Source organism: Penicillium brevicompactum (assembly GCF_028827555.1).
Source record: "Penicillium brevicompactum strain IBT 35665 chromosome Unknown utg000006l_segment0_segment0, whole genome shotgun sequence".
NCBI classification, from domain to species: Eukaryota; Fungi; Ascomycota; class Eurotiomycetes; order Eurotiales; family Aspergillaceae; genus Penicillium; species Penicillium brevicompactum.
The window spans coordinates 5,398,077-5,423,539 of NW_026623209.1; the positions used below are offsets into that span (position 1 = coordinate 5,398,077).

A 25,463-nucleotide genomic window follows, 5' to 3' on the forward strand; every position below is an offset into this window, starting at 1 on the left:
TGCAGATCACGTGTAGATATCAGATCTGCTTCGGTGATATCCATGAATATCACCGAGTTCTTCTCATCGAAGCAGACAACAGGCTGAATTGGTATCAAGTCTCATTTATTGATTTAAAGCGAGCTGCCCGATTGAACATTCCAGCCTTGGTCAACTCCGTCTCACTTGGGTCGAAGAAGGGATCCTTGAACCGATACTTGAACGTCCCCGTGGATCGTGTCCTGAAGCTCGCATCCCCCAAACGCAGCGCTGACCTGCTAGCTCTCGGCGAAGTACGATAGTTCCCGAGCTGAACCTTTCATATATCTCATTCTGCTCTTTGCGGACTCACTTGCCTCTTACCACTACCAACTTACTGGGAAATTTGGAGTTCATTCAATATGAACGCTCCCGATCGGTACGTGGAAATGCATTCTTTTAGTCGCTTTTTCATTTTGATGCCCCGATGAATTCCCCGCCTCTGTTGCCTTGATGTTCTTTTCATACGTCGTTTCATGTGTCTGAGTGAGACTGTTGCGGAGCATTGCGACAATATCAGATGTGCCTCAATGAGCTGGTTGAGACAAATCAACGAAGTTCTATCTTCCTGAGAAAGCTTGAGGTCTACATGGCTACTCCAGAAATTGATCTCGTGATCTCGAAACCATTCACGGCTTGAGGTTGGGCAGGATCGGTACGAAGTATCGCACCTTCCACATTGAGCCGTGTTGGCTACCAGATCACAAGGTGCCGTTTACAAAAGCTGTTTACCTTGATCAATCCGACTTTCCATGCATCTGACACCACAACACCTCATCCCATTTTCTTCTCGTGATTTCGCTTCTACTTGTTTTATCCATTCTCATCATGGCCCCACCTCGTCGCATCCTGACAGCCAGCGAGGCTATTGCCAGAGATCGTGCTGGTCGTCGGGGCTCAGCTCCGGCTCCTCGCCATGAGAGGTCCTCGCTCCCCGACGACGTCCCCGATGTGTCAGTTTGATTGAATGGTCATTTCATTCATTGATGGTCCCAAATTTCCCATTTCATTTATCACCACATATCACCACGCCATGCTCTGAATATGACCCTAAACATTCACTGGCTAACCTGGACACCTCAAACAGTTATGAAGCAATCCTGCTTGGCCCTGGCGAGAACAAGATCGACGTTGAAGTCGATACTCGTGAGTACACTGTTGCACACGACTAGAAACACGTTTTCGTTGACCGAGTTACTTCAGGCTTGCCCTCTGCTTGCATCTTCACCTTCCGCAAGGAGGATCATACCCTTGGCAACATGCTCCGCACCCGTCTCCTGAAGACCGCTCACGTCATTTTCGCTGCCTACCGCGTAAGAAAGCCGGCCGTCCTTTGCTCCCACGAGCGAGACTAACAGTGCAATACCAGGTTCCCCACCCTCTTACCCCAGAGTTCATGCTGCGTGTCCAGACGGATGGCGAGATTACCCCGCGCCAGGCTGTCATCAACGCCTCCGAAGCTCTCATCAAAGACCTCGGTACCCTGTCTCGCGAGTTCACCAAAGAGTATGAGCTTCGCAAGATGGCCAACGCTGCCAACCAACAACACACCGAATAAATGGCTGAACCTGACAGCCACTGCCCATAAATATGCACCGGTCTAAAAGCAAGGTGTTTGGGGCAGTGATGATGTTATGCTTTGCGTTTGTTTTCATCTTGGGTTTTCAATCTGGGCATCTATGGACGACCCATCTTTTCCTTGCGGCGCGGATACTCCAATTTTTTTTAAGGCTTTTCAAAGTCCGAGATATGGAAGACACCTATATGGTCTTCCGCTCCGACGATAAATTTCAACAGTACATCAAGAAGTTCATTGCCATTGAAGCTCTCCTCTCATCTGTAGTTGCATTTGATAGTTCTTAAAATATCCACTGGACCGCTGTTACTAAGCACCCGATGAGGTTAGCGTGTACCCGGGGCCGCGTCCATCGGCGTCATTCGCATCCTCCTGAGACCCAACTCACTGACCACTTTGCATTTGTTTATTCTCATCAATTTCTGACTGGGTCCTTGCATCTGTTTTGCTAATGCGAGCGTGAATTTATAATGTACTCCTCGTCGAATAATTTCCTCGGGGGTGGTGCCACTGGCCGTCCCGGCCAGGCACCATTCATGCAGCAACAGCAACAACCCCCCTACTCGCAATTCCCCCAGGGTCAACAACCATCAATTCAACAGCCCCAGCCGACCGGATTCGCTCCACAGCCGACTGGTCTTGCTCCACAACCCACTGGTTTTGCTGGCCAGCCCTCGCCGTTTGGTAACCAGCAGCTCCAGCCCCAAGCCACTGGTTTCCCCGCTGGTCAACTCCAACAACAATACACCGGATTCCCCGGCGCTGCTCCCCAGCAGCAACAAGCGCAGAGCTTCCAACCGCAATATACTGGATTCGCACCTCAGAACCAGGCGCAGCAGGCGCCACCACCAGTCCCTCAAATCCCGACTCGCTTCAAGACTTCGTCTGACATTGCGAACTCTTTCCAAGATGCTGGTTCTGGAGCACCTCCCCAGGTGCCGCCGAAGACAGGATCGAAGATCCCGAGCATTCGGCTGTCATTCATCACGGCGCAAGATCAGGCAAGGTTCGAGCAGCTCTTCAAGTCAGCCGTAGGCGACAGCAAGACGATGGATGGTGAGCCTGCGTTGGGTTAATATGATATGCACCTCATATACTGACTTCATACAGGCGACAAAGCGAGAGATCTTTTGATGCGCTCGAAGCTCGGCGGCGCCGACCTTTCCAAGATCTGGGTTCTGAGTGATTCCACTAAATCTGGACAGCTGTTCTTCCCTGAATTCGCACTGGCTATGTACCTCTGTAACCTCCGGATCACCGGACGCGAACTCCCTCCCTCTCTGCCCGAAACGATCAAGAACGAGGTTTCTAGCATGGTCGACATCATCTCCTTCGATGTCCCCGATACACAGCCGCAGGCGCCCCAGCAGCGAACCAACGTGCCCAACTTCGATGCGCCCCTCATGGAAAGCAGTGCTACGCCCCCGGTCGTTCAACAGCCTGTTCCGCAGCAACCGAATAATGCCCAACTTCTGTCGCAGTTGACAGCGCAGCCTACCGGGTTCTTCCCCCAGCAGACAGGCATTCAGCCACCCGCTATCCAACAACCCCAGGCTACAGGATTCCCTGGACAGAACCAGTCTCAGTTCCTTCAGCCCCAGCAGACTGGATTCCTGAGCAACCCTCAGGCTACTGGATACACTGGTCCTCGGCCTCCAATGCCGCCCATGCCCACTGGCTTTGGCTCTAGCTTGAGCCCTGGCCAAGCTGGCGGTGCTCAGGGCCTGGGAGTGCAACCAACTGGTCTGACCGCACAGCCCACTGGTATTCCGGGTCAGTGGGGTTTTATCAACACCCCCGCGCAGGGTTTGCCCAACATTGACGCCATGAAGCAGCAGCTCATGCCTCAACCTGGCCGTGAAGGCGGCTTCAGCACTGCTGGTCTTTCAGGAAACGCCACTGTTGCTTGGGCCATTACTAAGGAGGAGAAGAAGATCTACGATGATCTCTTCCGTGCTTGGGACGGTCTTCGCAAGGGCTTTGTCAGTGGTGAAACTGCCATCGAAATCATGGGCCAAAGTGGCTTGAACCGATTGGATCTGGAGCGCATCTGGACCTTGGCCGATCCTCACAACCGTGGCCGTCTTAACATGGATGAGTTCGCTGTGGCTATGCATATGATTTACCGTGCTCTGAACGGATATCCTGTTCCTAACCGCCTGCCACCCGAGCTTGTTCCTCCTTCCACGCGCCACTTGAACGACTCCATTGGTACAGTCAAGTCGCTGCTCTCTCAGGATGCAGAGAACCGCAAGGCTACTGGTGCATTCCTGCAGCCACAGAAGACCGGCGTCAGTTATCTGAAGGATCACTCCTTCCGTGGCGGCGCAGGTGGCTCATCTACTGCCAGTCGCAAAGATGCGACCATGTTCAAGAACAATGACTCCGCTGGAGGATACCGCTCGAGCGCACGCCGTCGCGTGGGTAACGAAGCTCGAACCCCCTCCCCTGCTGCCTCTGGCGCCTCGGATGAGGAGTTCTCTGTAGATCAGCTTCACAAAAAGATTCGTGAGGCCAAGGTCATGCTGGACGCTGCTGATTTCCAGGACGAAAACCGGGCTGAGGATGATGATCATCTGGATCGCCAGGACCGTCGCGAGGCAGAGAGTCTCATGGAGCGCATTCGTCGTGTCCAGGATGATCTCGATACCCATCCTAATGCCGCGTTCCGCCAAGTGGACAGTGGAGCGGATCGCAGGGCTCTTCGTCGTCAATTGCAGTCCTTCGAGGATCAAGTTCCTCAGGTTGCATCTGATGTTCGTCGCCTTGAGCGCGATATTGCTGATGCCAGACTTGAACTGTTCCGTATCAAGGATGCCAAGGCACACCCCGGAGGCGCTTCCAACATCATTGGTACTGGACCCGGTGGAACTGTGACCGAGGCGGACCGCATCAAGGCCCGTGCTCGTGCTCGTATGCAAGCTCGAGCTGCAGAGCTCGCTGGTCGACCCGCTCCCGCGACGGAAGACGATGACGGCCAAGCCGCTCACCGTCTGGAATCTGAGAGTACTAATATCAAGACTGAGCGTGAGCGCAACGACACCATGACCCGTGATGTCGAGGAAAGCGTGCGTGATTTCGCTCGCAGTTTGGAAGACAGTCTCCGTGACCAAGGTTCAAACTCCACACGCGAACACGAAAAGCGTCGTTGGGAAGATGCTTTGGGCGTCGAGGATGTCATCCGCGATTTCATCTACGATCTTAGCCGTAATGCCCGGACTGCGAATGTTCGCAAGCAAGAGTACGTTATTCTCGCGCATATAATAATCGATCAACCGCTGACCAAGAATAGACGAGAGAGACCTTCGCCTGATGTTTCTTCTCGCGCATCTCCAGCGGCTGAAACCTCTGCCGCGCGTCCTTCCATGCCTGCATCTGTGGACTCCTCGGGCTCAATTCCCGGCAACACACATGATGACCGTGTGGCTGCTGCCCGAGAGCGCGCCCAGAAGCGTATTGCGGAGCGTATGGCTGCCGCAGGCCTCAAGCCGAATGATGCAAGCGAGACTCTCTCGCAACGCCAGGAGCGCGAGAGAAAAGAGCGCGAGGACCGTGTTCGTCGCGCCGAAGAAGAAGATGCCAAGCGCGAGGAAGAGAGACAGCGTCGTCTAGCCGAAGAGCGTGGTGGTCCTAGTGCCGCAGCTCCCAAGCCGGCAGGCAAGAAGCCACCCCCAGCGCCGCCATCCCGCCGCGCCCGGACAGATAGCGCTGGCCAAGCCGACGCGAAGAAAGCAGATGAGTCCGCTAAGCTTGAGCAAGCTGCCCGCGAGCAAGCCATCAAGGAAGAGCAAGAGGCCCAGGAGGTGGAGACCAAGCGTCTTGAGTAAGTATCATGCCGACAATCGAAGTCTACACAAGCTAATTTTCTATACAGAAACGAGGCAAGCCAGCGTGAAATGGAATTCCAGAAGGAGAAGGATGCCCAGGCAGCTCGCCTGCAAGCTCTCGAGGAACAGGTTCGCCAAGGCAAAATCAAGAAACAAGAAGAGAAGCGCCGCAGAGAAGAAGCAAGCCGACAGTCTAAAGAACAAGAAGCTGGCCTTGCCGCCCAACGCGCAGAGCTGGAGGCGGCCAAGGAGCGCGAGCGACAGCTGCAGCGTGAACTTGAGGGTCTTGACGATGACAGTTCTTCTGACGATGAAGGGCCTGCTGATGTTACTCCTCAGCACAGCACTCCTACCCAAAGTCAGGTCTTGCCCACCCCTCCAGTGCCTACAATTTCTGTCCCTGAACCCCCCTCCTTCGCTCCCGAGCCCGAAAGCTTGCCCAGCGAAGCGAGCTCGCCCGAGAGCAGCCGCGCCATCCCCGCTGCTACCCCCGATGCCGAGTCTAAGAACCCTTACTTCAAGACTATGGGTCAACAGTCTGAGTCGGTTGCTTCACCACCAGCTTCGGCTCAGTCCACCAACCCCTTCCACCGCTTGACGCAGCAGGAGCCCATCAAGCCAACCTTCACCGGTGCCGCGCCCCTGGAACGCAAGACTCGCGCCCGCCCTGAAGCGGACGATGACTGGTCTGCTGCAGGTTCCGAAGCCGACTCATCTGACGATGATGACGACGACCGTCCAACTGGAGGAAGCGCCAAGCAGCTTGCCAGCATCCTGTTTGGCACCATGGCTCCCCCGCGTCCTCTGAGCGCTATGGACGAGGACAAGCCGGCTTCTAACTCCGCCACCCCAGTCCAAGACAGCCCTATCGCACCCCCTCCCCCTCCCCCAGCACAGCTACCCCCGGTCCCTGCTATTCCCAGCGATGGTGCGACACCCACCCCACCATCTGCAGTACCACCGCCTCCTCCACCTCCTCCACCTCCCCCTGGAGCTGGTGCCCCATCTGCTCCTCCACCACCCCCACCTCCAGGCGGAGCCCCGTCTGCTCCGCCCCCACCACCACCGGCCGGTGTGCCCCCTCCACCTGCACCCGCTCCCGCAGGTGGTCCCGGCGGCCGAGGTGCTCTTCTTGCATCCATCCAGCAAGGCATGACCCTGAAGAAGACTCAAGTGAATGATCGCAGCACGAGCTCTTCTGCTGGACGTGTCCTGTGAGCTTGAGGAAGAAGATGTCTGGTTTTGTTTGAGTTGAGAGTACATATTGTACAGATGCGCGACGAAGAGAATGTGACATCGTGGATGATTGAGGAAGTCAATTCATAATTGATAATTGCGAGGGCTGATTAGTTAGCTGTTTCTGTATTTTGTTTTGGAATACTCATAAATTTTGTCTATCACCTTGGTGCTTTAACCCCAATAATCTGCTCTCCCGAGGTCACACCTAGGAGTATGTTTCTTAAAGTAGAATGACTGAGGTCATGTGTATTCGTATATCATGAGTCTTCCACTACCACCACATGCGAAGTGAGACCGTGCAGTATTCAATGTGCATCAAACCAAGTATACATGATGAACCGCAATGCAGAAAAAACCCAGAAAAACGCCACTGTTAAAACAAAACTCCAAGCCCAAAGATATCCCCAAAGAATGATCGCTTCAATTTACGTTCAACTTCCAAGAACCTCAAGTGAAAACTTCGGCTATGACATTACCCAAGGTACTCACGCACCACACAGCAACAAGGCCCCAACCGATCCTGCGATCCATTTTCCAGTTGTTTAATGGAACAACAACCAAAAGACCAACAAGAATAGCCAGGAGTGTAGCACCACTGATGACAAGGACCTTGGATATGGCAATCTCGTAAGGAACTTGAACCGAGCCAACGGAGTCTCGGAGCCCCACGGCCTGGTTTTGTCTCTGGCCACCGTTGAGAGTCATATATAGACCTCCAAGCCCGATACCGAGTAGGATGTTGAGCATGGGGCCACCGAAGCAGGCGCTCAAGGCCATGACTGGGAAACCGAGTCTAGCGACGGTGATGTCGGCGACTAGGTCGCCGAGGGAATTGCCGACTGCGAAGACGGTCAATCCGAGTAAGGAGTCTGAGATGTTGAGAATGACACCTAGGGTTTTGAGGAGGGAGACGACTTCGGTGGCGATTGTTGCGATCCATGAGATAGCAACGAGGAAGCCAAGAAGAGAGAGGAAGGGTCGCCATTGAGGAGGGAGGGTTGGGGTGTGGGGTTGAGAGTCGTGTGAAAGAAGAGTGAAATCTGTACTGGATCGTTGGCTTTGGTGACGACGGGTACTTATAATGAGGAACGTGAGACAGATGGACGAAAAGAGGAGGGAGACGAGGGTAGGCAGAATGAGGTTGTGAAGGTCGAGATCCTCGTCGAGTGTTGTCCAGGCGATGAGTACGGCGAAGAAAGGGCCTGTGAATAATTGGATTGAGACTAGCCAGCGATTCCAGTCCTTGACGGCTATAGGATCTGCTGAGCCAGGTACAGGCACAGGTGGTAGTTCAGAGTCCCAGCGTGGGCGCCCGGAGTGTTCGTATGAGATCTTGCGGTGAGGGTGTGTCGGGGGCAAATTGGAAGACAGGGACCCGTCGTGGTCGTGCTCCTGGGGAATCATGACCGGACTATCGGCCGGGAGTCTGACCCTAGGTGGAGGGGCCTGTGAATCTCCAACGTCTTGAATGACGACCGAGGGGATTGGATCCGAGTCCATGGGTTCTGGCGGTTCTGGCTCAATGACTGGGACTGTTATGGTGAGCAGCAGCACGCTGGGGGCTGCGATTATACCAAGAAGTCGCTCCCAGACACTCTTCGACTTCCAGCCTGCCAATGTGGGAAAGAGGGTGCAGCCAATCTGTTGAGGGGGAGGAATCGAGTCAGGCCACCAATTCCTCAGGTATTTCCGGAAAGGAGAGCCTACATGAGCGAAATTATCAAAGTCGTCCTGGACTTGGAGCCTTTCCAACGGACTGGCAGGGAATGGCAGTCGAATGCTGGGTGCCCGCGAAGATGAGAGGGAGGACAGATCTGTATAAGACGGAAAGGGAACCGAGGGGCTTTCCAGACCAAAGCCCGAATGACGACGATTTGTGGTACCTCTAGGCGAGACTGACATTGGGGATCTTTCGTGTACCCCTGATGGCTGATAATTTGGGGAGTTGAAAGCGTCCGCTGGGGCAAGGCGATCTGGGGTTTGCGGATCTGCTCCGGTGGGACTCACGCCAGATGACTGATGGGCAGAGGATGGCTGTGATACCGCCAATGCATTTGCAGTATCAATGCGAGGGAGTTGGCGCGCCTGCAGTGCGTCTTCGCCCGGGGTATCTTCGAAGGAGGGCTTGCTTACAGTGAGAAGAGGGCCTTGGGCTGGTCGAGGCTCCAAGATACTAGTGTCAAGTTTCAAACCCTCTGCGTCGTTTGCAGAAACAGCTCGGATTCGCGATGAGCCTGCTGCGCTAGAAGGCGAAAGCCGGTCATTGGTGGTAGATGGCCGGCTGGCGCGAGGGTGCGATGCTATCGATCGCCTATCGAAATCGGCCTCGCCGTCATCTGAGTAGCTGTTCAGACTTATTGTCGGGTTGTGATAGGCGCTTCTTGATTTCTGCAGCGAGTGAAGCACAGATTGAAATTCCAAAGCACCAACCAGACTTGGTCTGATAGGGTTCATCGTGTTGCGCCTTGATCGCATAGGCCGGTGAAGGTGCATGTTGTCGCGAATCTCGGCAAGGTATCGATTGCGAGTTTCATCATCTTCGGTGTCTTCTTCCTCTTTCCAAATCGGTACAGCCTCAGCGCGCTCCAAAAGATCAAAATCTTCATTTGATGCACCGCGAAGAAGGCTTCGTGACTCTGATGCCACGCCCGGATCATCGTCCTCGGCTGTCTCCTCGATCTCCAATTCCTGATTTTCTGGTATGTGGAAATGGGCTCGTGCTGCGAGATCTCTCTCAAGCCTCCGGCGCCGGCGCACAAGGAACCAATGCCAGGTTACCACCGTGATGACGTAGAAAGCATAAAAGCCTACCATTGTAGCTGACTCCCAGGCGTGCAGTCTCCCATCCGCGAGCATGAACATGCTGAAGACAACAGCCACAACGAAGAAACCCACATCTCGCACGAAACTTCTGCGCGCGACCTTGAACGGCCGAACGAGAGCCATGGAGCCCGCGACCACAGATGTGATGAAAGTAGCGGCGCCGATTAGCTCACCAATTGCCAGGCTCCCACTGTTCGACCGCATGGCGGCGAAGGTGGAGAATACATCCGGGCTTCCATTGCCAAACGCAAGAAAAGTGACGCCCGTGAGACTTTCGCTCATCCCCAGTATGCTGGCCAATGTGCTCAGATCGATACATAAGAAATCACTGGCCGCAATTCCGATGGTACTGAACAGTAGCGACAGCCAAACAATCAAGATTATGAAAGCCACGGGTTTGGCGTCGGTCAGGGTACAGTAATAAAACCGCAGGTAGAAGATCAGGCCATCCTCATGATCAGGGCAATTGGCGCGGACAAATTCGCACTGATTAAGGGCCTTGCGAACTGAGCGACACTATATCAAGGTAGGACAGAGATTAGCCTTTACACATCTCACAAGGGAGGGGAAATGATACCTCTGGTTCGCCTTCGCGCTTGAACAGGTTGATGCCTGCTGCAGGGCCTTGTGTATAGAGTTCATATCCATTGCCGGTAGTACTGAAGAGCCAGCTTGCAGTCGCAAGAACCGAGAGCACGATCAGCGAGGTGTAGAACGGTCGAATTGAATATTGGTGCCGGCGGGCGGCAGGCTGCAGGAAGTACGGCAGCTTGTTCATTATGACGAAAAACACAGTGGCATCGTGGGCCGATCAGATGGTCTATAAATCAGACTGTACCGAGACCGACATTGGAAAGCCCAACGAGCATCAGATGTTTAGCAAGTGTCGCGAGTGCGGTGAAGTCAGTGATGTCAGCAGGCTCCAGGTGCAGTGACCTCGGAAGTGGGCCAATGCGTGCCGATCGCTGCAAGATACGCTAAGCAACGGAGGGGTTCCCGGCATCGACTTTCATGAAGTATCACCGAGTACGGAGTAATAACACAAAGAATACCTAGCCACAAGTTTGGGTAGGGTGTTTGCAGAATCCGGGATTTCTCTAGTTGCAACTCTGCAATTTCCCTGCGAAGCTAGCCACCGCCTCATGTTTCTGCCTATCTGGCATGTCCTACGAAGTACTGGGTATCCATGCTCATTCAAAGCGTTGCCTAACGTGATCTGAGCTGAAAATGTACAAGTTTCTTGTGATTTATCTGCTACTTGCCATACCCTCAGGACCGATCATATTTAACAATGGTCTACATGTACTTATAGATAGGAGGGTGTTCATGATCGAGGCCTCTATGCCCAAGAATTCGATGAAGCAAAGCTTTGAGCCAAGACTGCGAATGAAGCTGGGTGATTCAAACAGTTGAGTTCACAAGGGGACCGTATGTAGGATTTGAAGAAACGGTGCAAAGGTGCATCGTGGTCTGCAGAAACCGGGGATGATAAAGAGTTGACTAGTCAACTAACCCAATTAGGTTAAAGTATGTGCCTGAATCTCCAGGAGGCAACATGTTACATAATGTACTGCGTCATTGGAGCGCAGTGGCAACCGTATGTTTGTTGACTTCCCCATTTGTTTTGCTTCATCGCCCCTCTCCCATCAAACTTTCCATACGTCGTTATCGCCATCCCCTATCGGGGGCAGTCGCAACCATGCCCCGCGTCTCGAATAAGGTGCACCGCCGGTCAAACGGCAATTCGACCCCCCATAAGAACTCCCCAGTCAAGTACGTTGCCCGGAGAACGATTCCGCTTACGCGCAACTAACGACGACAGAATCCCCCTCAACGATGATGAAGGAGAAAAGGCAGCGCGCATGGAGGCCCGCCAAGCGCTCCATGATCGTCAAATGAGCCAGATCAAAGCTGCCGTCAAAACACCTATGCCCCCCCCGCCGATTCACTACATACGACCGTGAAGGAAGTGACAGTCCCGCGACTCCTCGAGGCTCGGGCCACCGTGGCCGTGTCAGCGATGTGAATGGCCGCGCGGTGACACCAATGAAGCGCGTGCCCATTCTGGCAAATTTCGAAGAGTGGATGAAGATGGCTACTGATAACAAGATCAATGCGAACAACTCCTGGAACTTTGCGCTCATTGATTACTTCCACGATATGTCTCTGCTGAAGGAAGGCGACGGTGTGAATTTCCAGAAGGCTAGTTGTACCCTTGACGGTTGCGTGAAGATCTACACAAGTCGTGTGGACAGTGTCGCAACAGAGACTGGCAAACTTTTGAGTGGTCTGGCCGATAGCCGCGACAAAAGAGGGCGTGGCGAAGAGGATGTAGAAGACGGGGAAGAAGATGAAGAAGGCGAAGATGGTCAGCCTCGCAAGTCGCGCAAGAAGGTATGCTTGATAAAGTTGAAAGGTCTATATCTCCGCTAAAAGACTTACTGTTAGACTCGTTCCCACGAATCCACCCTCGCCCCATCATTTGCGTCACTCCAACTCAAGAAGTTCGAGCTCGAATTTGCTGTCGACCCGCTGTTCAAGAAGGCATCGGCAGACTTCGACGAGGGAGGTGCTAAGGGATTGCTCCTGAATCATCTCGCCATAGATGGCCATGGAAGAATTGTGTTTGATAGCAGCGACGATGCTGTGGATGATAGTGCCAAGACAGCCGAGGATGACCGTCAAGATTCCGCAGAGCCCGACCAGGAAACCGAAGACAAATCGAAACCAGCCCAGCAGCCCGCAAGTGACACTTTTGAAGATAACAAGGAAATTGACATCGGTTCTCTTGCAAGCCAGTTCTTCCCGGATCTGGATCGTCTAGGCGAACAAGACATCTGCCCCTCCCTGAAGAACCTCGACCTGGGTGATCCCAGTGGATCGTTGGATATTCCGCTCCTCAAAGCGCCCGAGGACTGGCGACAAGACAAGATGGATGAAGAAGGACGAGCACCCGATGATCCATCTGGAATCATGCTGGATGACGACAATGCAGTCGGGTTTGACGATGATGACGGCACCTTGGCCGGCTTCGACCTCAGTGGTGACACTGGATTTGGTGACGGAGGTGAGGCATGGGCCCGAGAAGCAGCCCTAGAGCCGATGTTGAATGTTCATCGTGTTGCCCACGCTGGAGACAACGAAGGAGAAGGCGAAGAGGACGATGAAGATCCATATGCCATCTCGATGTCTCATCAGCCTAACAATCAGGATCATGAGAACATCCTCAGCTATTTCGATAATGCGCTACAGAAGAATTGGGCAGGCCCGGAGCACTGGAAGATTCGGCGAATCAAAGACCACGCAACAGCCGCTACTGCAGCCCCTAAACCGCGCAAAGAGAAGGAGCCCTTCGAAATTGATTTTGCGGCACCTCTTGATCCAGCTGTGGCAGAGTTGATCTACACCCCTGCTAGCTCAAACTCGGCCGTTTCATTGCCGAAGACACAATGGAAGACAAAGGGGCGCAATCTCCTCCCCGACGACAAGCACTTTAACTCTCGCAACCTCCTCACTCTTTTCCTTAAACCCAAAGCCAAGCTAGGCTCAAAGAAAGTACTAGGCAAGCGCCGACGCCCGGATCTAACATCCGGCAACGGTGACATGGATGAGGCATTCTGGGCTAATCACAAGCCGGAAGAGAATGCTGGCGAGGAAGGCGCCGCTGGTGCGTACGATGCTAACTTCTTCGCCGATGACGACGGTCTTGCTTTCCCCAATGGCATTGATCTCGACGACGATGACGACAATCTGCCATTTGCGGATGCTCGGGAGATGCTGTCCCCAGCGCCAGACGGCGGTGCAGGCGCATCCTCCGGCGAACCAGGTGGCCAAACTGGCCTAAGTGCGCTCTTGAACATGGTCGGCGCCACACCCAGCAAGGGTGGTTACGGCTCACAGCTGGTCACTCAAGGTGGTCGTCGGGCAAGACCCGACTATGTGGCATACGCGCGTGTCGCGAAGAAGGTAGACGTTCGACGTCTCAAGACCGAAATGTGGAAGGGTATGGGCGAGCGCTTGGTTGACGCCGTTGACTTCGCTTCAGCTTCACAGCCTGGTGCTGTATCTAGCGAAGCACCGTCAGAACCAGAGCCTGAAAGTGAGGCAGATGCCCCTGCCCCCCTCACACCGAAGGCCAACAGTCCACAACAACCTGTCGACACCAAGGATCCTGGTCGACTAAGATTCACGCACATCATGAACTCACTCAAGGCTGTATATCCAGCCGAGACATTGCGAGATATCAGTACCTCGTTCGGTTTCATTTGTCTACTTCATCTCGCCAACGAGCAGGGTCTTGTCCTTGAGAGTGATCTCAGCAAGGTCGGCGCTGATGCGGCTACCCTGGAAGAGATCTTTGTTTCCAGGGATGTCCACGCTATCCTTGAAGATGGTGGGATGTAAGCCTTTGGTTTCATCGCATGTACAGTTGTTGCGGGTAGAAGTACTACGATTTGCATGTTGATCACGAGTGATGGACAGAGAGGACAATTGTGACTCGGTAGATCCTTGCGGCGTTGGGGTTTTTTGCTTTTTCCTGTTCGCAGTGAATGGTGTTCTAGGGTCCTTACAAGGTTTTGGGTTGCCAGCCCTTATTTTTGTCTCTATTTCATGAATTCAAATAACTTCACACATACATACTCCCGAGGTCCGGGGCTCTAGAATGCCCTTGGAACCCAACCCTTGTCCCGTCTGTAATTGTCACTAATGTTTGCGGTCTAGCTTCAAGGCTAGGTTTGTCTGATGTTGCTGCTAAGGTTCCTACACCAAGGCGGGTGGACTTAGATCCTGAATACCGAAGACCCCCATAAAAGGATCAATCGGGGCACCAAAACTTACGGCCTAGCCTCCTGGCATATCTACTGCTACATAGGTGTACGGTGTTGAAACCTTGGAAGAGGCTTGAGGAGTCAGTCTAGCCTTAAGAGGTGAAGCTGCATTCATCCATTGGACTACGACCAAAATTTGAAAATAAAGTGAATACACGAACCGTGTACTAAAGCCCAAATAGGTATCTGTATCTCAACCAAAACGCCCCGAGGTGTACATTAAACTCCATAGAGAGGAGGTGAAGGAAACAGAAAAAGAAAGGACAGACGATCCGCCGGGGCTTGATGTAGGTCAATCATAATGATGACCAGAATCTCACATTTTGAAGTTTTCAAGTTTTTTTTTCTTTGATGATAATAATTTTTCTCTTTGCATATCACGTTGCTCATTTGTGCTTGATTCCCATGATTTCCAGGCAATCTTTATCTATGCACAGGAGCCGGGAATGTAGGAGCCATGGGACTCCCGTACGCACCAGGAATCGGCACAGCGGCGTAGGTGCGCTCGCCCGGAGGACTAATGGCATGCACAGGCGGGCTCACGCGCTGACTGGAAGGCGGCGGTGATGGTGTCTGTGGGTAAGGAGCGAACTCCTGCTGTGCAGTCTGAGGTGTCGGCTGCTGGACCTTGATGGGAGGAGGCTGGAGCTGGAAAGTTGGGGTGGGACGGGTAGGGGAGCGCGGCGACGCATACTGAGTCGGCGCAGACTGGCCCTTCTCGGCGGCCGAGTAGGGGTCTGCCGGCGCGGCAGCGTAGAAGGGGGACTTGGGTGGGTAAGAGCTGAAGCCCGCGAAGCCGGGGGTGTTGGGGGCAGACTGGAGACGCAGCTGGGCGAGGTAGAGATCTGAGCGGGCGTTGTCGCGAGTGTCCATTGACTTCATGAGCTTGCGCTTGCTCCAGACGCGGTAGAAGACAACGACGTAAATTGCGATGACGAGAACCTCGATGACGACTTCGATAATGGCACAGACGAGGCCCCAGTCTTGGAGGCGGCAGAGTAGAGCGTAGTCGACGCTGTTGTGATAGATCTGCTCGCGAGTGTTTTGTGCGCAGGACCAGCCCCACATGTCTTTGTTGTTTCCTGTGGCTTTAGAATGCTGGTAGACTGCGGCGCCAACAATCCACATGATGAGATTGAAGGCGAAGAAGGCAATTGAGAACCCGGTATAGTAAACCGCTGCCTTTTCGGCACGTCGGTGGCCGCCCTTTCGGTACGCCCAGAAGACAATCAAACAGGCAAATAGAGAGACGCAGGCCATGGCCAGAAGGAGATACTGAGCCCACGGATTGGTTCCCTCTGCCCAGGCAGGAAGGCTGTTGCGAGTGGGCAGGTTCTTGGTTGCGTTGAAAACGGTCAATGTGACGGCCAGAAGAGACAAAACGATAAGACTGCAGCCAAAGTTGACAAAACGCAAGAAAACCTTCGCAATGCGAACACGAAGCTTGATTCTCTGGTGAGGGTTAGTACAATTGATGACACAGGTTTGAAATATGCGAGGAAATCTTACGATGTCTCGGGCGTTCTCAACGTCAGCTTTCTTCTCTTGCTTCTCAAGCATGTACTCTTCACGGAAGGTCGGGCTGAGCGGGTTCAGTGATTTAGCTGTTTGGGGCACCTTCAGATCCGGTCTGAATGGAGACATGGGCACTTGATCATTCGCATGATAATTGTTCGCTGCCACATAGCCAAAGCCAACATCACCAACGTCTCCCTTGGATTGTGGTTTCGGAGGGTCGGCAAAAGGTGACCGCTGAGCTTGCTCAATCGGGGAGTGTATCGATGTGGCCTCGGCAAATCTGGCGGTGCGTGGGCTCTTGAGTGATGAATTGCTGTTCTCCGATGAGCTGCGGGTCTCCTGGACCGTGTGCTGTGGAAGGGGACCCATTCCGCTGTGATAAGAGGCCCGGGTGAGATCCACGGGGACAACAGGCTCGTAGGTCTGGGGTGAGTAATTGCGGCTGTCGTCGTGATGATCCATCATTGAAGAGGAAAAGTCGGACAGTTTACTCGTACAATTAAATCAAGAGATCCAGCTCTTGATGTGAAGCTCAGGGGACTGGGGTCGAAAATGCGACAGGGAAAGAGTCGGTTTTCCACCAAAATATCACACAAGGGTTGGACAGTGATTGAGCTATGTTGGACTTTGCAGTAGATCACCAATACCGTGTGCGAAGCCTGCGTCCACGGGTATAACGAGCAAAAGGTGACCTGAGACAGACAAAAATGAAAGCCAAAAGGTTGCAAGAATCTGGGCACCTTTGGATATCAATAATGTTTGCTGGTCCGAGGGCGGGGACCTAAAATGCAGGCTTTTGGCTCTCATCACTCGAGCCGGGTTAGAGTAAGCGCCGGAGGTGATTTGCAACAGCGGCCAGGGCCATGATTGGGAGATTCCGCTGCCGTCGAGGCCGTTCGAGTGCACTGCACCTCGAGGCGTTGAGGGGGAAGTGTGACTGGATGGCGGGAGTGATCAGCCAAGCTTGTCACAGTGGAGCAGTGGGCCAGTCAGATCGTGTAAAGGCCCTGCTTGCTCCTCTCGATGCACCTCTTGTCACCCCAACCGGCGCTAATCCGCCGATCGTCTGACCAACCACATGCGTTGCTGAACCGCTGGAGAATTGAGGGTGGAGGCTGGTCTTCAAATGAGTGGATAATATCATCCCGGGGACAATCTTCACAACCACCTTCGCTTTGGTCGAGCGTCAAAAACAATAGTCTGTGCACTGGCTATTTTTGCGGGAATTATGCGTGCTGTGGGAGACCGATCACACCCGTGACGGGCGGTACCTCGCGCATTAGGAGCTCGTTGCCAAGCCTTCCTGCTTACGTCTTGGTGATAGTCTTTCAAGCTGGTGTACTACACTCGTACTCTATACTCTGTACTTCAGGCTGATTCGACGATTTACAGTTGAGAGTAAGCCCTACTGGAGTACGGAGTATTTGAACAGGCATTTTGACACATTTACGCGGTTTTATCTCCTGACAGCACTCACCATTCTTACTTCGTAGATATTGAATGATTAGATGTTGATGGTGCTATGTCGAATGAGCATAACACACAAAGTACGGAGTATTGATAGTGTTGTTATTCCATACCCAGGTCCACTTTGCCCTGCATCCTTCCCTTGTCTATAAACTTGTCACTCCCGTCATAACTATACGGTAGACCAGGAACCCGCCCGCCACCATTCATGGATGTCGAGAGACCCCGTTAGTAGGGCGCCAACTTTCCACGGCTCAAACATCTCCTACCTTTTCCGTCTGTTCCATCACTTCATCCTCCTTTTTTCGCCTATCACTGGCTGGTCACAACCGCCGGATGACGCCTTTCAATCCAAGGCAAGTCCATGACCGATGAGTGGAACTTGTCTTCAAATATTACTCGACATTTCACAAACGACGAAGAACCAATAGACGCTGTATGGAAGATAATAGTCTCTTGGTGGGGGGGGGGTTTACCTTTCCAGCGCGTAGTACAGAATACATCAGGGGCTTGCTTCCTTGCCAAATCTTCCTCCGAGGCTCGTTGAAAATGGAAGATATTAATAGAGCTATCTTATGATCATATTTTCAGGTGATGTCTGCTGGTTTTGAAAGTAGATATGAGCCGAAAAGAATGGGCACCAAAGTCCCGAGGTGGAATATTGATCCCAACTCACCAGATCTGGGATAAAATCCAGTCTATTGTTTCAGACGCTCGGTTAATTGTTGGTAGGTCTACCATCAAGGCTAGTGATCAAACTGGTCCCATGTTCTGACTTTGCCTCAGTGCTTGCCTTCAATTCCGTCTTTTCCCGCATGCGATCAGCCATAGCATCTAATTGGCGGGCAGACTCAGCAGCATATTGGCAGCGCCGGCGGATGGGTGGTCCGTATTTGTAGAATATCCAGGGGAACGGCAAGCAGACGAGGGCCATAAAAGCCGAGATGGAGGAGGCCCAATGAACCCCAAGACTCTTATACATTGGAGTAGTAAATAGAGGGCTGCCCAAGGATTGTGTTAGTGAGATTTCCCAAATTTGGCATAAAAAAAGATCATCTTACAATGCTGCGCCAAAAACTGCACGCATGACAGCGTTGCCTGCCAGTGCGGATGCGGCATAAATCGTATAGCCATCAACCAAGTAGTTCAGGATACTCAAAAAGATTGTAACATGGGAGAACCCAAAAAGAACAGTTCCGATCTCACATACAACCCAATGAATCCCAGCAAAGTTAGTCCAAGCAAACCAGAACAGTCCAATTGGAAGGGTGATTGAGCCGACCATAGCTGGGATCAATCGAACTTCCGGGGGCGGACGACCATAGGCAGTTTTATCGGCTATCTTTTGATAACGCCTGTCATCAAAGGTTGAGTAGACGCAACCAAGAATCTGCCCAATCATCATTCCCAAAAATGACAAGCCTGAGGTGCTTTGTGACCATTTGAGAGTATCTTCGAAGACGATAGGAAAGGCAGCAAACTCCATGTACATGGTTCCATAAACTGTTAATGGGCAATGTGCATTAGCTTTCCTAACACATGCATGAGCTCAAATATGATCTAACGGGGACTCACTGATTGCCATGTAAATAGACAGCAGTAGAACGATTGGTGCCAGGAAAAGCAATACCCATGGCCGAACCATTGTTTTGGCAAAGATCTGACCGGCTGTTCGATGAGCTTCGCCTACGTCAAGACGGCTCTTGTATACAGCTCCTGTTATTTTGCTAAGCTTTGCGGCGCGTTTCTGTAAAAGCACAGGCGTGTAGGTCTCGGGGATACAGATAATGCCCACCAGGAACACCACTCCATTGAAGATTGTAATGAGACCCTGTACCCATTTCCAGCCCTTGGACACCGCCAGGAAGTCACACGTAATTGGCCCGAGACTAGGGCCGAAAAGTGGTGCGCCAACATATGCAATTGTTGCTATTCCTCTGTCGCGAGCCTCGTACATGTCCGAAATCACAGCACCGGTATTGGAAATGGCCGATGATCCAAATGCACTTGTCAAGAATCTGAGAACTAACAATGTCGTGATGTTCGGACTTGCGATTGTTGCTCCAGCCAAAACTGTGGTCAAGCCGTAAGTGATGAAATAAATGACCTGACGACCGAAGATTTCAGACAATGGAGCCCAAATCGCCGGTCCAATTGCAAAAGCCAGAACAAAAAGCGAAGTGTCAGCAATCACCAGTTCATCGCTGGCTCCAAAACTTTCCTGGATTTGCGGGTTGGCAGCTGAGAGGGCGGACGAAGCAAACGTAATCGAAAGGAAGGATGCAGCTTGGAGGATTGTGATTGTCATTTTAAGCCAGTTCTGCATCTGATGGGGATCTCGAGAATCTTCGAGCAGCCATTCAACTAGGTATGGGTCTTGTTCTGTCCCACTGCCATCCCACTCGTGATTTAGAACGTCATCGGTGACAGTATCTTGGGAGAGTACCAGCTGATACAGAGGGATGCGAAGGCGGGTGATGGGCTTGCCGGTGGCTGACACTGCCATTTCGAGAATGCAAATTCAGACTCTGAGACTTGAGGCAAAGGAGAGAAAAAAGCATAGAGCCACCAGAGGAGCTGACAATGGGTAACAATATAATGTGAGTGAGAACGGCGAACACTGAGGGAAACAGGCCACGATTGAGCAAACGGAAGCAGCAGGTGGCCCAACCTTGGAAGCAATAGATCGGAAAGCTCCCGAGGTCAACATTAGAAGTGAGGCGATCTGTGAAGAAGGCCAGGGGCTCCAAAAAGAAACAAAGAATACGCTATCAAAAGATAGGAATGTATACTATAGGATCCTCACACATCGGGAGATTGGGAAACAGACGCAAGGGAGAATGCAGTGGGTCCATTGTGAAGAATTTGCATCACTCGTGGACTACAGTGTCAGTCAAAAGCCCGATTTGAAGAACCCGGTTGGGAAATTGTGACTGAACCGTGCTATTTAGAGAGTGACCATGTATACGGTAAGATCTCCTGGTTTTCAGGCTTTGTCAAGCTTTAAGGTTAAGAGTAGCCGATGACCTTTGGCCCAATCATATGAGCAGTCAAGAGTCAAGACCCGCTCTTTCAGTTCCCGAGGTCGCCCTTGCTACGGAGTGGTACGTACCAGTAGCACTGATACTCCTGGGATATTACTTCCGACTTGCGGAACAAGCCGCTAGGTTCTTCCATCTAAAGGCGATTAGTTCAATGAGGGACCTGTCGTCTTTCCTTATTTGCCTTCCAAGGTTCCAGAAGTAACCCTTTTGGGGATCCTTTGTTTGTATGTCGTTTCTCGAATTTCTTCTTGGAGATCAAGCGTCAAGCTAAACAAAATGAGGCTTCATCAATATGCTCCTGGACTGTGTATACTTCATGCCTTCCAGTTCTCCCACAAACCAATTTCTGTCTGACCGGATGTTACCTTGCGGCGGACCTATTTGTAATGGCTCAATCGGAGCTTAGTTCCAGATGTGAAGCCAGTTGAGGAATTTCAGGTTAGTCTTGAATCTTTCGAGAATTCCAGGTTCCGAGGTCCTCAGCGGGTAGACGTTGACGATGCCCTGTCCGAGTGGTGAAATAGTACTACCACGATGTTGAAGAATATTGGCCTGCGAAGGACACGACCAGCACCATGATTCATGCAGGATAATCTACATTCACCTCTCAGGGCCCTGTCCTGATTCAATATTACCAGGAGTTATGGAGTACCGGTGTCTCCATCATTTATTTCCACTCCCGAAAATTAACTTTCATTTCGACGGGCATGGAGTAATTGTGTTACTGGGAGCTTGATGCAAAGTGCTAACTCTACACGTAGGTGTGTATGCGCCGGTGGCAGTGTTGACCATTTATACCGGAGAAAGTGGTATGAGGGGAGGCGAGGTGAATCAGCCACAACTATTTTTGGAAGTGGAGTACCTACAATGTAGGTAAGTAAGGAGGTTGGATATGAACCCGAATATCCACGGGGTTCCTTGTTTCGCGTGGATGGGGCAGTGGCAATGCAATGTGGCGGTAGACGGGGTTGATACGTTGCACTCCAGAGTCGACGACTCTAGTCAGGAGCACGGAGTAAGCCTTGAGACTATTAAACGCCCCCTATTATATGCATTGAACATGCACCGTACTCCGTACTCCGTACCTACATGGACATTTGTGGACAAGCTTAATAGCCTCATATTACTTCGTATTCTGCTTTTCTTCGTACTCCGTACGGAGCACTCCGCCTCGTAGATCTTCTAGCCGCCTAAGCCCCATTTGAAGAGCATGGGCGCCATCTGTCACGTTCAAGCCAAATTACCGATCATACTCTAGGAAAGCAATGTGTACTCCGTACACCGCATTCCGTACTGAGTATAAATACTCCGTGCTGCTGACTGTTTCCTTCTACGGAGTAGATACTTGTACGGATCTGCTCTAACCGTGACATCACCTCCAGGGCTTGGTGGCAACCCAAAAGTGAAAATCGAAATACCGGTTTGAGGAAAACATGACCTCATTGTATATAAACCCGAGTGTCTCTCTGAGATCTGTACACACTCGTTTGAGCATCGAATTGAACTGAATTGCTGGGAGAGCCGCAAACCTCGTGCCCCCACAACGTGAGGTTTACACAGCCTCAATCTTAATCAGGTACTGGGTACCGCGTAATTGATAAGCCACTGTATAGTAAACAGAGGTACCGGGTACTTGGCTGCCTCAGGGTTCAACTCTCCCAGAGCCTCGACTCTGTCAGTTGTCCCCACGTACTCGTTTCCCCCTTGTCAGGCTTCTCTGTTTTGGCCGATCTGCGTATTGATGGCCTACCGGGATACCCACCTTCAGCTTCTTTTTGTCAATTCATTTTCTTCCTAATTCTTCAGATCTTTGATTCTCATCCACTCGTTCCCGGATTGTTGTTCTAACGCGAGGTCCAAGCCCCCCCTGGGATCATTCCGGTGGATCGTTTTTTGCCTGGACAAGTTCGAAAGCTGAAACCACTCGTCAGCTTGCGCCACACTCTTGGTGAGAAACGCCCCACACGCCCTGACCTTCGCTCTCTCTTCCCCCAAACTTCGCCTGCTTGACATCTGTGACAAAACACTGGATGAACGTCAGTCGTGTCCCCCTCCCTCTCTCTCCTTCCCAATCATTCCCGCTAACATGGCCAAAGTAGCTGTCGCTTTCACTCGTCCACCCTTCGAGGCTGGCGCGAAACCTGCTTTCTCCATGGCGACGTTGATGTCAAATGATCCCGTCGCCGTCTCTAACACATTGTCTGCAAATCCTACCAGTCCCGAACCTTTATCTCTCTTCAAACCTCAACCTAAGACCGACAGCCTGAGCTCCATCGCCAGTGCCGGCCTACACGTCTCGCGATCCAGTGATCAACCTTCAATGACGAGCCCGATCTCAGCCCCGGCGGATCGCCCGGAGCACGAGAAGGATGCAGAACGAAAGAGTTCACAGGTGGCCCGAGAGGCATTAGGCGCAAGCGAAAAGTCGCCGGGTGCCACCCTCCACGAACCTTCGGTCCACGCATCCCCGGAGCAAATGCAAATCGACCACGCGAACGGATCACCATCGGACCCGTATGGATCAAATGATCATCACGGTTCATTGATGCATACCTCCACTGTCGCAAGCCCCGGTCCCATTGAAGAATCGACTTCGCAAGATGGAGATCGACGGCCTCGCGATGACTCCGAGATCGACCATGATGGAAAAGCCTTCTCGTATCCGATGCCGACCATGAACGACCCGCGTCGCGGACTGAGCCTACCCAACGCGGGGTATAACCGAGGTAGCCCTCGCTCTCCTTCCGCGAAGAAACACCGATGCCCCTACTGTGCGACCGAATTCACGCGGCAACATAATCTCAAGAGCCATTTGCTCACCCATAGCCAAGAAAAGCCTTTTGTGTGTCAAACCTGCCAGTCACGTTTCCGAAGACTTCATGATTTGAAGCGTCACACAAAGCTTCACACCGGGGAGCGACCGCACATTTGCCCGAGATGTGGACGTCGCTTTGCTCGGGGTGACGCGCTTGCTCGGCACAACAAGGGACAAGCAGGCTGCGCAGGTCGACGCTCCAGCATGGGCAGCTTCGCCGCAGATGATGAATATGGCGACGGTGGTACTGGAGGTGCTGACGACATGGATGGTCTGATGTACACAGCAGAGCCTGAGCGCATGGATGAGGAAGACGAGCGACGACTCATGCCTAGCATTCGCAAGCATGAATCCGACCCTGCCGCTCGATCTGATTCAATCACCTCGCGCCAGTCTAGCACCTACCCACCGATCGCAGCCGGTCGTCCCAACCACCTCTTCCCACCTCCAACCAACCATGGAGGGAGTCCATCAACAGCAGCTTCGCAATCTGGAAGCATGACTTTCCCGCCCGCAGGGATTGCATCGGCAACATCTGTTTTCCCGTCCAATAACCTAAGCGACAGTCCTAAGCCTCTGTCCCCGAACGCCTTGTCGTCGCAACATGACAATGCACCGCCACATCGCGCACACTCTCCCGGCATGGGTCAGTCTCTGCCACACCCCCAGTCCTCATTTGGGCGCGCGAACCAATCCACAAATCACGCACCTCCCACCCTTGGCTTGCCACTCCCTCAGCCAGGTGTACCACAATTGCCTCTGCCGCCGGGTATGACCTCTCCCGATGCTCGATTCGGCATGCAGGCAGCAACCAAACACACTCCTTCGCACAGCCACTCCAGCACACACAGCCTATCTACTTATAAAGGACCCGAAGCCCCAGATGCCAACTCGAACGACCCAGGTCAGATTGACAAGCTATGGGCACACGTGCGAACTATGCACGAAGAGATGACAGGTCTGCGCTCCGAGGTTGCCGCTTTGCGGGCGCACATCGCCTCGACCAATTCATCTGCGCCTCCGGCGCCCGTCGAAGTCAACCTTAACAACAACGGGCGATAGTCTGATCTTAGACTATCTGTACGATATGGCGAGTCAGCACTGTGAGCTGGCAGAAGCGCCCCCTTTCTCCACTTTGTCGATACGTTTTGAATGTCCCATTCTACCCCGGGCGTCAAGTTTGATGCCTTTCATGATCACCCGACAGTTTGCCGGCGTCGGTACCTTCGATTCTACCCGGTATTTTATCTTTCATTTTGTGTCCCACACCTGGGTCCTCTTTTCGTTCTAGCCTACTTTATATACACAGGGCGAGCTGCACCACGCGCCCCCTTTCTCTTTCTATCTGAATGGCCGAGGGAGTTTGGCGCCTCAAAAATTCAAAATTGGTCCCAAGTCGTGGGGGTGAAAGAATTGGTCGCTCAACAATTGGCAATTGGCCCTCGTCCTTTTGTCACCCTCGATGGATTCTAGTGCATGTGCATGGGTTACGCTGGATTTGGAGTTTATTCCTTATGATATTCTATAGTGATAATATACCCTTTAACTCAATATTCCCAATTCGCAACTGCAGAGCTGTAGTGATATTCACAGGAACCAAACCTCGGACTTCTCCACTCAGCACGGCCCATGTACCGAGGCTTTAAATTGTACGTTCTGCAACCTCTCCATCTTCTACCCTCTACACAATCCCCTTTGCAAAAGTCATGTCTCCTTCTCTGCTGCAGATATCCGCCGGCTCTTTCGTGCTCCTCTCCGTAGGACACACGGTACTCAATCCCACGTCCTCACTCTCGCCCCTATCACAAGCACTAATATCTCTGTAGATCATGGGCAGGGAGTGGACATCCGACCCCAGATTCAAGGCTATCGCAGGCTCGAAGCCTTGGGCTAGTGGGACAGTGGGCTGGTACCAGGTGCGTGTGCCCAGTGAACAGTCGAATATCGAAAGTTCGAAAAATGTATGCTTTCCCAGGTTGCTAATGTGGCTCCACATAGGGGAGTGGGTTCTTGCTTATCGCCGGTAAGTAACCTCATATGCTACCTCATCTTGTGCGTTTCTAACAAGGGCAGGTCTTCTCCACTGGCAATGGGCGCGCGACCCCAGCTTGCTCCATGAGCCATTGACCAAAGCCATTGCTGGTATCATGAATGTCCTCCTGTGGGCTAGCTCTTTCTGGTATGCTAAACACGGCATCAAAGATACTGCCTCCGTTGTTGGATTGTGTGCTGCGCTACAGGCTTGGGCTGTTGCCAAGGCTTAAGCCCATGGGATAGCTTGTCGCAGCTGCACGAAGCTGTGTCTTG

At 52.5% G+C, this 25,463-nt stretch overlaps 8 protein-coding genes across 8 annotated transcripts; 5 read left to right on the forward strand and 3 right to left on the reverse strand.

The window, feature by feature from the left end:
• Nucleotides 1–846: 846 nt before the first annotated feature.
• Nucleotides 847–1,576, forward strand: N7506_010261 (DNA-directed RNA polymerase II core subunit RPB11; the record flags this gene model as incomplete). The annotated part of the gene is made up of 4 exons (XM_056959554.1): nt 847–971; nt 1,106–1,164; nt 1,222–1,331; nt 1,388–1,576. The coding sequence occupies 4 exons, from the start codon at nt 847–849 to the stop codon at nt 1,574–1,576; spliced, it is 483 nt and encodes a 160-aa protein (XP_056808944.1).
• Nucleotides 1,577–2,064: 488 nt separating this feature from the next.
• Nucleotides 2,065–6,639, forward strand: pan1 (actin cytoskeleton-regulatory complex protein PAN1; the record flags this gene model as incomplete). Its single annotated transcript, XM_056959555.1, has 3 exons — nt 2,065–2,650; nt 2,705–5,417; nt 5,469–6,639. The coding sequence occupies 3 exons, from the start codon at nt 2,065–2,067 to the stop codon at nt 6,637–6,639; spliced, it is 4,470 nt and encodes a 1,489-aa protein (XP_056808945.1).
• Nucleotides 6,640–7,107: 468 nt separating this feature from the next.
• On the reverse strand, nt 7,108–10,261 carry N7506_010263 (sodium/calcium exchanger protein; the record flags this gene model as incomplete). Its single annotated transcript, XM_056959556.1, has 2 exons — nt 7,108–9,999; nt 10,061–10,261. The coding sequence occupies 2 exons, from the start codon at nt 10,259–10,261 to the stop codon at nt 7,108–7,110; spliced, it is 3,093 nt and encodes a 1,030-aa protein (XP_056808946.1).
• Nucleotides 10,262–11,182: 921 nt separating this feature from the next.
• Nucleotides 11,183–13,887, forward strand: N7506_010264 (condensin subunit BRN1; the record flags this gene model as incomplete). Its single annotated transcript, XM_056959557.1, is given in 4 exon segments — nt 11,183–11,256; nt 11,306–11,443; nt 11,460–11,877; nt 11,932–13,887. 4 exon segments carry the CDS (start codon nt 11,183–11,185, stop codon nt 13,885–13,887), a joined length of 2,586 nt encoding a protein of 861 aa, XP_056808947.1.
• An 848-nt stretch (nt 13,888–14,735) lies between these two features.
• Nucleotides 14,736–16,295, reverse strand: N7506_010265 (uncharacterized protein; the record flags this gene model as incomplete). Its single annotated transcript, XM_056959558.1, has 2 exons — nt 14,736–15,764; nt 15,822–16,295. 2 exons carry the CDS (start codon nt 16,293–16,295, stop codon nt 14,736–14,738), a joined length of 1,503 nt encoding a protein of 500 aa, XP_056808948.1.
• A 1,720-nt stretch (nt 16,296–18,015) lies between these two features.
• N7506_010266 (MFS transporter) lies at nt 18,016–19,803 on the reverse strand (the record flags this gene model as incomplete). The annotated part of the gene is made up of 3 exons (XM_056959559.1): nt 18,016–18,298; nt 18,359–18,800; nt 18,873–19,803. The coding sequence occupies 3 exons, from the start codon at nt 19,801–19,803 to the stop codon at nt 18,016–18,018; spliced, it is 1,656 nt and encodes a 551-aa protein (XP_056808949.1).
• Nucleotides 19,804–22,427: 2,624 nt separating this feature from the next.
• On the forward strand, nt 22,428–24,218 carry N7506_010267 (C2H2 zinc finger protein; the record flags this gene model as incomplete). Its single annotated transcript, XM_056959560.1, has 1 exon — nt 22,428–24,218. The coding sequence occupies one exon, from the start codon at nt 22,428–22,430 to the stop codon at nt 24,216–24,218; it is 1,791 nt and encodes a 596-aa protein (XP_056808950.1).
• Nucleotides 24,219–24,862: 644 nt separating this feature from the next.
• N7506_010268 (uncharacterized protein) lies at nt 24,863–25,420 on the forward strand (the record flags this gene model as incomplete). Its single annotated transcript, XM_056959561.1, has 4 exons — nt 24,863–24,925; nt 24,983–25,072; nt 25,155–25,179; nt 25,230–25,420. The coding sequence occupies 4 exons, from the start codon at nt 24,863–24,865 to the stop codon at nt 25,418–25,420; spliced, it is 369 nt and encodes a 122-aa protein (XP_056808951.1).
• Between the last annotated feature and the right edge of the window lie 43 nt (nt 25,421–25,463).